At 35.6% G+C, this 17,653-nt stretch overlaps 1 protein-coding gene across 1 annotated transcript in view; it reads left to right on the forward strand.

The window, feature by feature from the left end:
- The window catches only part of LOC150090504 (adenylate cyclase type 5-like), a 238,812-nt gene that overhangs the window by 175,325 nt on the left and 45,834 nt on the right, over window positions 1-17,653 (forward strand). The window contains exon 12 of the mRNA XM_090378243.1: window positions 10,889-11,052. Within this exon, the coding sequence (XP_090234369.1) occupies window positions 10,889-11,052 (164 nt within the window). The remainder of the gene's footprint in view (window positions 1-10,888; window positions 11,053-17,653) is intronic.

A 17,653-nucleotide genomic window follows, 5' to 3' on the forward strand; every position in this document is an offset into this window, starting at 1 on the left:
CTGTGTATGGTAAAATTAAGGAAATTTATGGAGTGGGTTTCTGCTTCAATTTCTAATTCAAATTTTAATCTTTGATGGATGTTATTAAAAACCTGTAGAATGGTCAAATGATCTGTGATAATTAGGATGTCATCCAGATATCTTCCGTAATATGTGATCTGTGATATAAATGGATCAAGATGGATCTTTTCTAATTTGTCTAAGTATAGTTCAGCAATGAGTCCACTGATGTTTAGGCCCATTGGGAGGCCGAAAATCTGTCTGTATATTTTGTCTTGAAAGAGAATGTAATTAGCATTTACTAATAGTTTTGTTAGTTCGAAGATTCTGTCTTTGGGGAGTCTGATGTTATTAATTATGTTATCATCATTTAAGTAGGCTCAGACTGTGTTTAAGGCGTAAGGTACATTTACGTTAGTGTATAGCGAAGTCACAGCCGGTGAATAAACTTCATATCCTCTTTGATATGGAGATCTTTAAGGTTCATGAATAAAGCATCGTAGTTTTTTATGTTATATGTTAGGAGTTCTTCAAGGGGTTTTAGAATTGGGTAGATGAACATGGCTAAGGAAGCAAAAGCTGAATTCTTATATGACATGATTGGAGGTATTGGGTATCCTGTTCTGTGTAATTTTACTTGGCTGAATAAGGTTGGGATATTATATGTGTGGGCTTTAATTTGTTTAAGTTGGGCCATAGTGATGTGGTCATCTTTCCTAAAGGTGGTGAGCATTTTGTTATATTTGTTAACTAGGCTGTTGAACTCTGATGGTGCAACCTCTTCGTATGTCGTTGTGTCTGAAATGGTGTATAATTTATTTATATAGTCTCCTTTATTGAGAATAACTACTGTATTGCCTTTGTCGGCCTTTTGAATAATGACATCGCGGTTTTGTCTAAGTGTATGTAAAGCTTTAGCTTCTTCTCTATGTCGTTTTGATATTGAGGGGATAGTTTGGTTTATGATTTGATTAGTCTGTTGGATTAATACATTTTTTTGAGGCAAGTCTCTAAGAGCGAACTCAAGATCAATAATCATTTTTCTTGGGGGGATCTCAGCGGTAAATTATAATTTAAACCTTTATTTAATAGGGCTATTTGCTGAGAAGTTAGCGTAACAGATAAGTTCTTTACATTATCTGATGGATTAGGGTCGTTATTGGAACCAGTGTGTAAATAGACATTTGTCTGTTTGTTTGTTCACCTGGAAGTCATTAATATGTGGTAGACTTCTATTGGGAAAGGTGTGGGAATTTTTATCTGCGTTTTTGGTGTTTCGGTATGCACTCTGATTCTCAAAACGATTGTGTAATGAATAATGACCTCTGTTATGAGGAAAACCCCTAAGGGCTTGTAATTTTAGGTTATGCTATTCTCTAATGTGGTGGATTGGGTGTCAATTTTTAATTCAGTGGATTGGGCGTCAATTTTTAATTGAATGGCTTGCTTTAGATTATTCCAATCAATACTGTTTAGGTTTTTTCTAAAAAATTGCGATATCGTTGAATCTGTTTAAAATATACCTTTTTTAGATTAAATCGAGATTTTAAAGCTAGTTTTACTATGTTGCTTGACGTAGTAAGAACTAATTTTTGTATTCCTTGGATTTTCAAACCTAGCCGAAATTTGGCAAATTTCGGTATTAAATTTTCAGAAAGACGTTGTTTTAAAAACTGGATGCGATATTTTGGGCCACACATTTCAATGTAATTCTAGTATAGTCTTGTTTTAACCCTGTTAACCATTCAACCATAGTGTTGTATATTAATGTATAACTTGAGTGGTCAATTAAGTCAGTATACACATATGCATGAAGTATAGTTCTAAAAGGCAGGAATCAAATTTTGAATTTTGAGCGGAGAGGGAGAGGCGAAGTGTAAAGTCAACAATCTGTGGTATTTAATAGATTTCATAATAGAGAGCTATTAAGTGCTCGATAATTCCTATATTCTATTATATTATGAAACAACAGGGATTACCTTTATTTTAGATATAGTAAGCTTCTCTTCCAACCAACTCTCCTAGTCCAACATGCTAATAATTCTTTGGGAACGCGATATCAATTTTACAAAACATGTGGGACATCTTCCCCACTGTCAGAACTATAATGTTCAGACCCCTCGGTCTCAACATTGAGTGCTCAAGACTTTTGTCTTCAAACACCATGCCTCTGGCAGCAAGGAAACCATTACGTGGATTGACATAAAATTAAATTTTTAAGATCTAAACCGCTTAATAAATATGGACCGATTATTTTCTTCGGTCCTGTAGCTTGACATTAGAGTTAAATTTAGGGGTCTAAAAAGTTTAATGGATATGGGGGGATTATTCTCTACATTCCTTATCCTGGGTGTAGTACCATGTGGTATGTTAATCTGGGCTTACTGCTACCTATATACAATACCTTTGCATTTGTCACAGCTAAACTTCAACAGACATTTCTCAGCCCATCTACCGAATTTTTTTAGATCTTGTTGCAGTAGTTTACCCTGATTACTGCAAACTTAAACATTAAGCCTGATATACCTTCATCAACATATCATTAATAAATATAGAAAATAACAATAGCCCAGCACTGAACCCTGGTGTCCCCCAGGGGCGCCTCCGTAGCCAGTTGGGAAGGAGCAGCAGTGCATAGCACACACTTCTTGATTGGACCGGGGTTCTAGCCCATCACCACCAAATACGGAGGATGCAGCAAGATCAGGGAATGACCACTGCATATCACCGAGCAATATGGCCTTGGTTGCTAATGCTCCTAAAAAAAAATAACAAAATAACAAGCCCTCCAGGGTTCAGTGCTGGGCCCATTGTAGTGGCCTAATGACATTAAAAGCAGTGTCCATTAAAATATTATTATTTATTATGTATTACACTGCTATTATTATTATTACACTATTATTACAATTAAACTCTTGTGTTTTAGGCATCTTATAAAATTTCTAATTAACCATGACAGTAATATTTTTTGTTTCTTCTCCTCTTTCTATAAAGAAAATATGAAGAATAATTTTCTTCATGTATTCCTTGGATTCGGGAGAAATCCATACAGATTGGAGATGTGTACCTATATTTTCTGTTCAAAGTGTAAAGTGGTAACTAGAGACCTGTATTTGACTTCTGTCCAGAGAACATGTCAGTGTTAAAGAAGTAATGTAGGGGCATGTTGGTGCAGTTATGTGGCAATAGCGGTTCAAATTTGTTAAGGGATGGTCATGTCACTACCAGTTTTAGTTACTGTGAGGTCATCACAAAGGACCTTGATGCAATTTATAATTGTCAATTAACCTGACTATGATGGTCCAAATTATAGACCAATTAGCTTGTTATCCCACATCTACAAGTTCTTCACAAGGGTCATTACTAACAGATTAGAAAGAATACTTGATGAGAATCAACCGAAAGAGCAAGCCGGCTTTAGGACAGAATTCTCAACTATGGATTACCTTCGTGTAATGTCTCAGATAATGGAGAAAGCAAATGAATATAAAACATCATTATGCCTGGGATTTGTGGATTATGAAATGGCATTTGACTCCATATAGCATAAGGCAATGTTTCAGGCAATGGAAAACAAGGCATAGATACCCCATATATCATGATTTTGAAGAAAATATATGAGAATGCTACCCCCTTTATTAGACAAGACAAACACAGTAGGAAATTTAAAATTGAGAAAGGAGTTCAACAAGGAGACACAATATCTCCAAAGTTGTTTACTGCTGCCCTTGAGGAAGCTTTCAGAAGATTAGACTGGTTGCAGAAAGGAGTCAATGTGAATGGAGAGTACCTAAACCATTTATGATTTGCAGATGACATTGTGGTCATAAACCATGATCCCAAAGAATTAGAGGAAAATCTTAATCAGTTATGCAGAATTAGTAAGGATTTTGGACAAAGATGAATATGGCTAAAACAAAAGTAATGATGAACAAGTATGCCATAGAAAGGGATATAATGATTGAAGGAGCAGTAATTGAAAAGGTGAAGTCATATACTTATCTGGGACAAGTCATCAGCTGATAAATGGCTGAAGTCAAGAGGAGAATAAATTTTGGATGGATAGCATTCAGGAAATATAGTCACATACTGAGTAGCAATATCCCAATTTGTCTGAAACGTAAAATAATGAACCAATGTATACTACCCACCATGACTTATGGAAGTGAAACTTGGGCACTCACCAAAAGAATGGAAAAGAAGCTGAGAAAACGACACAGCGAAGAATGGAATGAATTATATTGGGAATCAGACTGTTAGATAAGAAGAGAAACACATGAATTAGGCAGCAAACTCAAGTAAAGGACATTCTTATCAATACTAAAGAACTAAAATGGTCTTGGGCAGGACACATAGCTTGAAGACATGATGACAGATGGGCTAAGAGAATAACAGAATGATACCCAAGAGGAGCTAGAAGAGAACCTGGAAGACAATGAAAGAGATGGACAGATGAAATTCATGAGTTTGTGGGTAGTAAATGAATGGCCATTGCACAAAACAGAAGGAACTGGAAAGTTGCTGGAGGGGCCTTCATCCTGTAGAGGATTGATAATGATCCAAAACTATTGCACAAATGGTAGCACCACAGAGCACCAATATTTATTTTAATTTCTGGGAAAAAAACCTTAGGTAATTTTTTTTTTTTTTTTTTTTGAATTCTGCTTGGATAGTACCAGTATTTCATCTTTTCCTGATGAATTGCAATACTTAGTGTATGGTAACTTTTTAATTTTAATAAAATATTAAATATTTTTAAAATGCTGTTTTTTTTACACTAGTTATTTTCAAAAAAAATCAAAATATTACTTCTTCTAAAAAAAGTTTTAGACATATGATGTAGGCACAAATCGTGTTCTGGTCCATTTTCCTGTTGAAAAGGCTGTTAAATGTGCAAAATTATCTATGTGCATGTATATTGCTACTTATTGTGTGCACAAATATTTCTAAAAAATTAAGAATATATGTATACATTATATGTTCTGTACTTCATTTTCTAATTTTTTGTTTCAAATTTGGCACACTTCACAGTGTGCAACATTTGATACCCATAGTTTTTGCTTCCAGCAGAGTAGTGACCATCTTGAATGGATATTATATTTAATATGTTTAATTTCTATATCTTTATTTATGCAAAGGCAATAAAAAAAATCTTTCAAAAGCAACTTGTGTGAAACTGTGTGTGTTCAATTAACTCATGGGAGTATAAAGGCAGATAATCTTGATCTTTAAACAAACGTATAATCTGAAACTTCATAGCAATTTCAGTGCTTACCTGTTCCCACAATACTCATGCAAAAAAAAAAAGTTGCAAGAATGATGCAGCACTTGGGAAGCACTCATGTTTAATTTCCCTGTGAAAATCTTTTCAAACATTCTATATTTATGAAGAAACTAGAAAAGATTTCAGCTTTTTAATCAATTAAAGAGTAATGCAAGAGTGCCATTTCTTGAGTGGCACCTGTCTGGTCCCCATTCAACCACTGCAAATCTTTAAAACTAATCTTTATTTTGACTTTATGATCACCCTGTGTATATGAGGAGTGTAAAATTAATAAACTTATAGAAAAGGCCCCTCCACCAACATGCAGTTGGTTTGGTTATTATTTTATTTCTTACAAGTTAAAAAACATATTAGAAAATTTTATTATACAGGGTTATTATAAAGTCATTCTGCAGTTTTAAATTTTCATAACTTCGATTTTATACATGATAAAATCAATCTATAAAAAGGGTAAGTGAAAGAATCTATTACAGTTTTACATACATTTATTCTTGAGATTGTTAATTTTCAAAGTGACTTGCAGTAAAGGATTGTTTTACAGATGCCACTTTCCTCACTTATGCTTGGCCTTCCAGATTGTTATTTTTCATCATTGATGGAACCTGTTTCTTTAAACTTTTTCATCCAGTTAGTTATGGCATTCCTGCATGGTGCATCTTTGTTTAATGGGTTCTAAATCTTTTTTTGTACTGTGATTACAGACTTTAACTCAGCCAACCACAGCACACAATTTACTTTCTCTTCTATTGAAGCCATTTGGTCGAGCCTAATTCTGCAAAAAAAAAAAAAATAATAATAATAAAATTTTTGCTAAACTGCAATAAAATAAATGAATCGCTCTTAATACCTACTAAACTTCACTAAATTACATTTCTAACGTTTTTTGCAGATTGATTTTATCATGTATAGAATGCAAGTTATAAAAATTTAAAACTGCACAAGGACTTTATAATGACCCTGTATTACTCACTCCACAAGTTTTAATTTTGTTTAATTTTAATAAGGTTGCCCTAGTCAGGTACAAGGGTGAATGAACGAATCACTGATCCGTTCATTCCAAATGCTTGTCTGGTTCTGCCTTGAATTTATTTAAGCTATTGACTTCCACAACAACGGATGGAAGTTTGTTTGTTATTTGATTTTTAGAAGCATTAGCAACTAAGGCCATATTGCTCCGGGGATATGCAGTGGTCATTACCTGATCTTTCCACATCCTCCGTATTTGGTGGTGATGGGCTCGAACCCCGGTCTAATCAAGGAGCGTGTGCTATGCACTGCTGCTCCTTCCCACCTGGCTACGGAGGCGCCTAGTCTCCTCTAAAAATTTATCTAATCCTCCGTTAAATTTATTCAACTACCTACTTCCACAGTACCAGAAGGAAGCTTGTTCCAATAATCAATTATTTTCTGTAAAATAAAATTTTTCAGCAAAGATTAAAAAAAAAAAAAAACCATCCATTTTCCATTAAATTTATCATCTTATGTGCATTGTCAGAAAAAGAGTAAGGATGCTATCAGCATTTAGTGTACACAATCCAGTTTAAAGTCTTGAATACTCCAGTTGGATCTAGTCACAGACAATCAGTTTTCAGATGTTCCAATTTGCAGCACTGAAGTCTTTCTTGGTAAGAGTGCCATTTTGTGTCCTGACTAATGTTTTTGCTCTTCTCTTCATACATTTCAGCAGAGATGAATCCTTAAATGGATCTTCCAGACCTTGTATGAAGAACCCAAGGTGCATTCTAACCATTACTTTAAACAACAGAATAATCATCTCATCATCACTGCTGGAAAAATTCCTGTATCTCATTGACAGAACCCCATGAGCTGTCCTTGCAGCCTATCTGTACTGCTCAGAGAACTTCATGTCAGGCTGTATATCTGCCCGTGGGCCCTTTTCATTCTCCACCATCCAAATAGTAATGATTCTGCTACCCATATTCAGTATCTCTTATTTAAAACTTTTAACCTCAGTTACCACTTCTCAGCCCATTGCATAATACCTTTAGGCCTTGTTGCAGAAGCATACCCCAATTTCTGCCATTAACCACCCTACTAACCTTTTTATCATTGACAAACTTAGACATTAAATTTTTATATACTTTCATCAGCATCGTTAATTGATATTGAAAATGCTAAGGGGGCCCAGAACTGAACTGTGTGGAATTCCTCTAATAATATTAATGGAGTTCCATACAGAAATTTTGTTGTTGTTATGATTTAGTGACTTAGACCATATTGTATATTATAAGCTGTATGTGTTTATGGGATAATTTACATATTGTGGTAAATCCTTACCCCTCTGCCTGAGACCATCTAACTACATCCTTGATTGAAGAAGCATTTATAAATTCCTCTGGTCATTGATAGGACACAAATCCAGACCTCTCCATAAAAGTGCAAAACTGCTTTACTATCACAGAAGATATTTTTCGTGTGTCAGCAGTATCAAATGCTTTACTAAAATTTAAGTATATGATGTCAGAAATTTTTTGCATCCAATTCCTTTGTAACTATGTTATAGTGGCTAATCAGCTTGATTAAACAATCACTTAACCAATTTGCAAAACAGTTGCATTCCCAACTAGATTAAACTGCATTACTTATGCTATTGAGTCCATTATTTTCCTGTAATAGGAGTTAAGCTTACAGGCCTATAATTACCCATTTTGCCCTTTGTTGATAGAGGAGATATTTGTGCATCTCTAATTTATAGGGACCTCCCCTAAGCTTATAGATGCTATTATAATGATAAGAGCATGGATTCTTTTGCTGCTTTTTTTAATATAATTGAATAAATCCTGTCAAGGGAACAAAGGGGGGGGTGTTACCAAGAAAGGCTTCAGTTCTATAGACTAGACATCTATGAGGTGATCTGATTGAGGTGTTTATGGCTTTGAATGGCTTACAAGCTTAATGCCGATAGGATTCTTCCTCTTCTTAAGGCAAGAGGAAGATTCCCATCAGCATAGTCTTGAACTATGCACATGAGGGGCATAAATTCAATTGAGGAAGGATGATTGCAGAATAGATGTGCAAAAGTTTGTCTTCAGCCAATGGGTGGTTAATTTCTGGAATAGGCTTCCATCCATTGTGGGAGTGGTTAGTTTGAATAAATTCAAGGAAAAATTTTTTTTTTTTTTTGACTGATGCTATATAAGCTTGCTTTATGCATCATTTGCCACTATACTAATACTGACATCATACTGACCTCGAGATTTGGAATTGTGAAAGAACCTTATACCATCAGCTATCATCTTAGAGGTCATCTCCCAACTTTTATTAAAATTTTTTTTCTCATCATTCCTTCTAAGTTTGTGTGGGATCTACCTTCTCTGTCCTTCTGCCAAGAGGAGGGAGTACTGCAGGGATTCAGCATATTCTCTCAATCCTGCAACATGAGGGTAATCAAGAGACAGCTGCAACATTGCCATTGATTACCTGAACTCGTGGGTAATGAATAATAATGGCTTCAGATTCTCACCACAAAATGCTGTTTTTTTACATTTTTCTTGCAAGCATAACCTTCACCCTGACCTAAACTGAGACTTAGACAAAATTCTATTCCAATGATATCTGAGACTAGTTTTTGGGGCTTGTATTTAATAGAAAGTTGACCATTCTAGAACACATCTGTCAGCTACATTCGAAGTGCATGAGAGGCTTGAATATCTGATGTACAGTCTCCTCTAATTCTTGGGGTACCAGCCTATGCACTTTATTGCATCCTATCATGCACTTGTGCAATCCAAACTAGATCACAGGTCCCAAGCATACTCTGCTAAACTCAGCATACTCCAATGGTTGGATCCCATCCACTATCAGGCAATTCGTATTGCCACTGGTGCATTTTGAACATATCCTGTTCAGAGCTCCTTTGTTGAAGCAAATGAACCATTGCTATTACTTTATCGGAAACAGTTGTCTCTACAGTATGCTATCAAACTGAAATCCCTGCTAGACCATCCCATGTGAACTCCCTTTTTTGAGCCATGCTGGGAAAATCTGAACACTCACCGATTGTCCATTCGGCATTTGTATCCAATGGCTATTAAGGGATTTGGAGATCACAGTAGCTAATGTTGCTCCATCACCAGGGAATCCCCGTTTACCCTGGCATGCCCACCTCCCAGCCTGCAGCTTCTCTCTTAACAGCCAATAGAAGGACAGTACCCCATCTGCTATATACCTGCAGCTGTTTTCAGTACACCAATCTTGAACATTCTGGCTTCTTGCCTGTTTACACAGACATGTCTGTGGGTTCTGCAGCTGTCTTCCCAGACACTGCAATATATGAACAGAGATCTCCTGAATACAGCATATTCACTGCAGAGCTGCATGCAATTGAGCTAGCCTCGGATCATATACCAACAAAAATGTATTATACTTGTATATTCTGATTTCCTCAGTTCATTGCAGACCTTGTCGTCAGCGAGGTTTAATCCTCATCCAGTCCTGTTGGGTACAGCAGAGGCCACACTTCCTCTCTGAATATTCACTTCTGCTGTATCCCCAGCCACATTGGGATCTTGGGAAATGATTTGACAGACACTGCTGCCAAATCAGCAGTGACACCCTTTATGATTCTTGCCTGTTAGTTCCCTATACAGACAGCAAGTAATATGAAAAAGGCTGCCTTCCTAATGACAACCCTCATGACATGGTCAGGCTTCAAAAAAGTTTTACAAGATTAAGCCTGTAATCAAACACTAGAAGTCTAATCTACACAGGAACCACAAAGAGGAAGTTTTCTAGCTTGGTTCTATCTGAGGGCTGATGACCATCCTGTGTGCAAGCACTGCGATACTAGTACCAGTTTAACCATGAAGCATATGATTATCAAATGTCTGGATTTTTTAAATGCATATATTTTAGTTCTTTTAACCATCTGACTGAGCCTAATTACATACTCAGTTAGATTTTATCTTACAAAGATGACATGTCCGAAATTTTTAAAAATTATTATTAAATATACACACATAAATGTTCTTTAATAGTTATCATATATGCATTCTCTTTCTTTACATGCTTTTTACTTCTCTTTACTTGTTTTTTAACCTTTGGTATGTTTGGACATAGTAACTTATTTTTAGGTTACTATATTTTATTATATTATTTACTAACCTATTTTTAGGTTACTGCTGTTTTTAATATATTTAAACATTAGACTTAGTGCATCATGGCCTTAGTTGATCATGTACCAGAAAAAAACTAAAATCAATCAAGCAGTCTCTTTAGTATATCATACACAAATAAACTAAAGATTGGATTAAATTGGAAGAGGTTGAAACATCAATGGTGATCTGAAAGGCAACTTGCAAAAGAAAAAAAAAGGAAGTAGGTGAGAAAAAATAAAACATTTTGAATATGTTTTCACACAAGAAAAGTGAAAATGAGTTGGCATCATGGTCTGCTCTTGTGTAGATAGAAATTTTTTTCTGAAATATCTCAATATTCAAAAGGGATACAGAGAAGTTTTGAGTTTATTGTTCTAACAAAAGGCTGAAGAAAATAAAACATATAAAATACCATTTTGTTTTGTAATAATTTATTTATTTTTTTAACAAAATGGCTGTAGATTTCATACAGTATTATGTATTTCAGTTCATAACATTCTGCATGATGCTTGTGATGTTATCCTGTGCTGCCTTCCTTGTTCTAACAACAGTCCAGAAGCTTCTCACCCTGCTGCTTTTTACAGTTCTATTTTGTTCATTAGTGTTGCTTACTCATATTCATCTTTTTGATAATTTTGATCTTCTTGACAGGTAAGTGATACATACTACATTATAAATGCCATTAATTGTTGCCCACATCCTATCAAAAATAGTTTTTGTTTCACGTTGAAAATATATGCTAACATTTTAAATGCAGTGCTTAATAATAATATTAAAGTTGCAAACTTTTTTTTAAAGTGTATGAATATACCTTATGGCATATTTAATTGTAAATTTTGCATATTCATTCTACTTTGCACTCAGTTTTTAATTTTATTTTGTAAGCCCACTGTTTTGCTTATTAAAAGATAATTATAAATATTTATTGTGCCACATATACTCAGTTTATTCACTATTATTATTATTCTGTACCTTCCTATTATTATTATTATTGTTGTTACTGCTGTTCTAGCTGCTGTTGTTATTATTGTGTTTCATAACAGATTAGGGTTTTGTTACATCTAAGTTGTTTTCTCTTTCTGAATGAGTGTCATAACTCCAAGAAAAATTGTTTAACTGCATCAGTCAGACAGTTATACGAGGAGCATTTGAAAAGTTCATGGGCTGAAGAAATGTGAAGCATTTATTTGAGTAGTCTGGTAACACATTACTTTTCAACATAGTCCCCTTTGGAATCAATACACTTTTGCCACCAATGTGGCAATGCTTTGTTTCCAGCTGTGGAGAAAATTTTTCGAACGGTGTAAGCCAGGAAAGCCCATGGTGTTCTATTGATGATTTATCTAACATTATCCTGTAGAGATAGGGATGTCATAATCCCACTGTATAAGGCAATTGTAAGACCTCATTTGAAATACTGTGTCCAAGTATGGTGACCTCGTCTAAAAAAACATATTGAGCTTCTTGAAAGGGTCCAAAGTTGGTCAACTCACATGATGAGATAGGCAAAATGGCAACAGTATAAGGAAAGACTGCAATTATATGTGCTACAGAACTTGGCAACCAGGCACATTAGAGAGGACCTAATTGAGGTTTATAAGGCTCTGAGAGGGGTTAGTAAAATGAATAAAGGTGGAATTTTCACTGTTATAAAGAATTCCAGAACTAGGGATCATAAATTCAAATAACAGGGGAAGAGGTTTAGTATTAGAGAAGTTTGTCAGTTGAAACAATAAATATTACTTCAACTGACAAACTCAGTTAAATTGAGTTTATTGAAATAGATAATAAGATAGTGGATAGATAAGATAGATAAATAAATAATGGATAGATAAGATAGATAAATAAATACATGTAAATATTAAAATACTATTAAACTGAATTAAATTTAGATATACAATCAATAAATATTTGACAAATAAACTATTTATATAAAAGAATAAAAGCAATAAAACACATCAAGGAGCTTTCAAGGGGTTGTGCCACTTTGTCAATTTAAACAAGATTTACGAACAAATCCTTATATTATACAGCTGCATAGCCTTGTGCATGTGTTAACAATTCAGTGTGGATCATGTCAGCAAAAAGAATTTTATTGATTATATACAGTATTTAAATTCTATTCAGTTTAATTGTGTATAGTATTTTAATTTTTTTTTATTTCTGTGTATTTTAATTTATTTATCTGTTTCAATAAACTCAATGTAACTGGTTTGTCAGTTGAAGCAATATTTATTTTAATAAAATAGAAAATGTTTTAACACCAGATTATAGGAAGTTTTTCTTTTAGCCAATGAGTAATTGATCACTGGAAGAAGGTGCATCCACGGGTAGTTGAGGCTGACAGTTTGAAGAAATTCAAAGGTCAATTAGACAGTTACCTACAGGAAGAGAGAAATGCATGATTTGGATTTTCTTATCTACTTTTTTTTTCTTTTTGGGGTTGTGCAGCAAAAGTCTTTGGCTTCCTTGAACTATGTGGTTAATAATAATATATAGTTAATTGCAACTGTATGAATATACAGTTGCAATGAAATGCCATCTACAAATGGAGCCTGCAACCTCATTACTTGTGACAGCACTCAAGCTACTGGACCATGGTCAGCCATGTGATATAAAATATATTGAATACTTTTCTGAGCACAGTACTGGTACAGGATATACAGAGTTGAAACACATAGTGAATCATAGAATTTTTATGGGCATACCACTGAAGTGGTTAAAGGAATTTTCATATACAGGGTGTCTCAAAAATGCACGGCATAACTTCAGGAATGAGTTCCTCATATCTAGACAATAAAAATATTTTATATCAACATAGTTCTGGAAATGCTTGGTTTCCAAGTTTTGAAGGTCTGTCTATGACACTTAACTGTTCACATCACCTTATAGTAATTGTTCAAAATGTCCACCTTCTGCCTGAATACAGGCCTCACATCAATGTCTTGTGGACTCATGAAGACAATGCCAAATTCCTGGCATGTTTCGTATTGTCTCACAACCTGCCACAATTCGATTGTGGAGAGTTTCCACATCAGCTATCGGAGTCGAATACACTAATGACTTTAAATGGCCCCACAAGAAGGAATCTAGTGGGTTTAAGTCAGGTGAGTGTGGAGGCCAGGCAGTTGGTCCATCCCTCTACTTCAGGAGTCGTAGATCTTGGTCGTCCTCTGTCGGCAGCACGAGGTGTAAAGGTCCCATGTTCACAAAGGTGGCGATTGATACCTTCAAACATTTTCCTGTCTAGACATCTTCGTTCTGGGAACCTTTCGTGGTACAAATGAAGAGCCTCCAGAGCATTGCCGTCCGCTAAAGCGTACATAAAGTGCATATCCACTTGCTCCTGATTTGAGTACATGGTCGGAATGGAAAACCACCAGATTCTGTCAGTACATTGTGATGAAGGAAATAACCTGTTGAAGATAAGACATTCTGGTTAATAACTCGGGAACCAAACATTTCCTGAACTATGTTGATATAAAATATTTTTATTGCCTACATATGAGGATCTCATTCCTGAAGTTATGCCGTGTATTTTTGAGACACCCTGTATAACAAATACATATATACCAAAGTTGGGGGTAGATAGTCTTATTCTTATCTTTACATAATATGTAAAGTACAACTCATCTTAATTACATTTAGATTGATTTCAGTCACATCTGCACTAATAAATGCATCCAGTACATTTATTTGTATTACATCATTCTCATAACAGAATGATTTTTTTCACAAGTTCTGCAAGACATTTTCCCAAATTTGAGGAGCAAAAACATAAAACAAATTCCAGATGGTTTTAAGTTCATCTTGCTTGTGATATCGTATCAAAAATCACATTTTTCTTTATGTGAAACTGAATAATTGTCATGTGCTGAAGGGTGATGCAACTAGGAATTCTGACACCTTTAGCCAAATATGAAATGTGCCTTTGTTTTTCAGTAACATGACAAAACACAACATATGTTTTAACCAGTGTCTAAATTGGAAAATATTGACAACCAGATTGCTAATATTTGGCAATAAAAACCAAATTAAAATTTTATTATTTTTTATTTATTTATGTTTTTTTTTGGCCAAAATTTAATCCAACACATGTAATCATTAAGCACCAGTTCATAGTGGTTCTGATGTTCATTCAGTTACTGTGAATAATTACTCGTATGCTGGAACTTGTATTTGGCATTGTTATTTGTCATACTCAGAACAATGGCCTCCCAAACTTCTGTCTATATGCCACTAGAACTTGTTGTGTCTATCTCTTAACATTTAGATGATCAACTTTCACAGCAGTCTGTCTACTTTGACAAATAATCTGAACTGAAATGACCTTTATCCTCATGGCGGGGATGGCTCCCCCACCCCACCACAAGTTAATGTCCCCACCACGAGGAGGTAGGTCACTCCATCTAGCAAAACACCTGACAACTCATCAGTAAAAAAATAACAACATAACTAACTTTTACTTTTAACTTTACTCACTTAAAGTATCTTTAACTATATGGTTTTATCACAACAATCTTGACATTGAACGTAGAGGGCATGCACACAAGGCACAGCCCACCAACGCTGACTCAGATGTATGCTAACAACCTCCATGACCACTGCCGGACGAGGACACCATTATCTGGTCATTTCTAATATTTAAAGTCACTCGCACAACCCAGTGGCTCCCTAATCATTGTAGTTGGTCCTTCTCCGAAGAATATCTACCTCCCTACAATTATCATGGCAGATCTCATCCACTGCCAAATGTGCAAATGGTGACTTCCTTCTCCAGCAGTTTATGCACTTCGGTGCATCTGCTCTTTTTGTACAATCTTTATACGTGTCTCCTCGCCCTACACAGTGACCTCAGAACTCGTCCACAGTACAATATCTAACAACGTGCCCAAACGCCATACATCGGTAACACAGTCAGCACCAGCAGGTCATGCACTCGGCGCAACCCCCAATCTATAAACACACATGCTCAAGCTAAGAGAATTCTCCTCAAAATTCCAGGGACTTCTATAACAAAATTATAGCCAGAGGTACCTGTGGCCTTATGTCTTGTCTCAATGTTCACTTCAGGAAGCTCTTTGTCCTTTGAAAGTCCACTATCTGTGAAGTTCCATTGCCAGAGTTCCTCCTTGAAGTGATCCCTTGAGACTTTAGAATCGATATTGAACACCACCAGTTTCGGACGGCTACAGAGAGTCTTCTCTACCTCCAATCCTGATTGCAGGTCCTGGACAGTTTCTGATATCTTCAATGTGTCCTTACTAGAGGGAGCCTCAATGGCTACCCTCCAGTTTCGAATAGGTCTTACCGCCAAAACTTTGATGGTCGGCAGAGTGGGAGCTAATTTCTCAACCAACTCTACCTTTACTTGATCACTTGACTCAAATCTCTCAGACTTGGCCTTAATTATAATAGTCTTAGTAGACGTTCTATCCTGTACAGAACTCCATGCTACTTCTGCATAAGTCTTCTCCGTCAAGTCTCGCTGTTCAAAATTCAATTGTGGCTTTGTCTTCAAGCTAATATTCTCAGCATTCAGTTCCTGAATTGCTCTTGTAATTTGGTCCGAACAAATCATCACTTTGTTGGCTACCTTTACAAGTACTTGGTTGTTTTCGGTGTGCTATAAGTCTCTTATGCACGGCGTATTTTTGTGCAAGACTTCGAAACCCATCTGGCCTCGAAGTCTTGTAGTAACTTTACCTCCAGGACTCCCCTGGGGACCATTCAAAGTGACTTGTTCTTCATCAGAAGATTTGGACTCCTCCGTTTCTTCTATAAGGATCAGTGGCTCTGGTTCAGGCTCCAACTCGTGGGCCTTCTTCCATCTCCTTTTGGAAACCTTTTTATTTATATAACTTATTATGCAGAATAGCATTCTGGTGCATTCCAGACAAATTCAGCCACTGGTTTGAACTAGCACTTCTACACTATATTTTTCACTAAAACAATAAAACTTCTGTATTTGAACTAGCAACTCTGCATCTATGCCATAATGGTGCTGACCACTAAAAAAAAAAAACAAGCATGTGTTCATGGGGTATGATGTGTAGGCTGCACAAAAGTGCAAATGTTTGAAACAAGAAAAAATGTTTTTATAACTACAGTTTTTTGTAGTTATAAAAATTGTACTGATAATAATTGATTTAGATAATAACAATCATAGTTATATAATCTTTGGTATTATTCCACACAAAAGACTGCAATTGGAGCAGTGTAGCATTAGGGGACAGTTACTGCTATGGATAAAGGGATGGTTGAGTGAGAGAAGACAGGGTGATTATCAATGGGCACTCTTCTTGCACCAGTGTTATTAGTGGAGTCCTCCTGTGTTCAGTGCTGGATCCATTATTGCTTTCAGTATTTATTAATGATATTGATGAAGGTGTATCAAGCTTAAAGTCTAAGCTTGCAGATGATATGAAAGTTGAGAGGTTGGTTAATGACAGCAATCAGATTATGTTACTGCAATAAGAGATAAGGAGATAATTATTCCACATCTTGATTATTGCATGCTGTTCTGGAAGCCCAATTTAGAAAGAATGTAGATTTGTTCAAATTGGTACAGAAGAGCAATGAGAGTAGTGAAGGTAACAAAATCCATAGTTCTTTTGTTAGGAAGCTGTGACAGAAATGCAATTGTTTGGGAATTTCCACAGTATTGATTCCTCTTTGCAGAAGTAATTACAGTAATTTTCCTTAAAAGCTTTCTTTCTTTTAACTTTTCAGATATTGATTGAAACTTGTGGGTTGGTCACTAGCTTGACATTTGTGATTTATTGGCTGTATGTTTTCTACAGCAGCATATTAGTAGTAGTAGTAATGGCAAATGATGCAAGAAAGCAAGCTTATATAGCAGCCAAAAAAACCTACACAGTTCACCTATTCATACCCTCCAAGAATTTGTCTAGTTCTTCCCTGAATTTATTCAACCCATCCACTTCTACAACAACATATAGAAGCCTGTTCCAACAATCAACCATTTGCTAGCTGAAGGCAAACTTCTACACATCTATCCTGCATCCAACCTTCCTCAACTTGAAGTTATACCCCATCATGCATATAATCACAGCAAGTGGAAGAATGCCATTAACATTCAGCTTTACTCAATCCATTCATGGCTTTAAACACCTTGGTCAAATCTCCCTGTAGGTGTGCAGTCTCAAAATGCTGCAATATGCAGAACTGAGGTATTTCTAGGTAAGAGCACCCTTTTGTTTCCTTCACCAGTCTGGTTTTCCTTCTCTGC

The sequence above is a fragment of the Mastigoproctus giganteus genome, chromosome 1 (assembly GCF_048544385.1).
Source record: "Mastigoproctus giganteus isolate SK-2022 chromosome 1, ASM4854438v1, whole genome shotgun sequence".
Lineage (NCBI taxonomy): Eukaryota > Metazoa > Arthropoda > Arachnida > Uropygi > Thelyphonidae > Mastigoproctus > Mastigoproctus giganteus.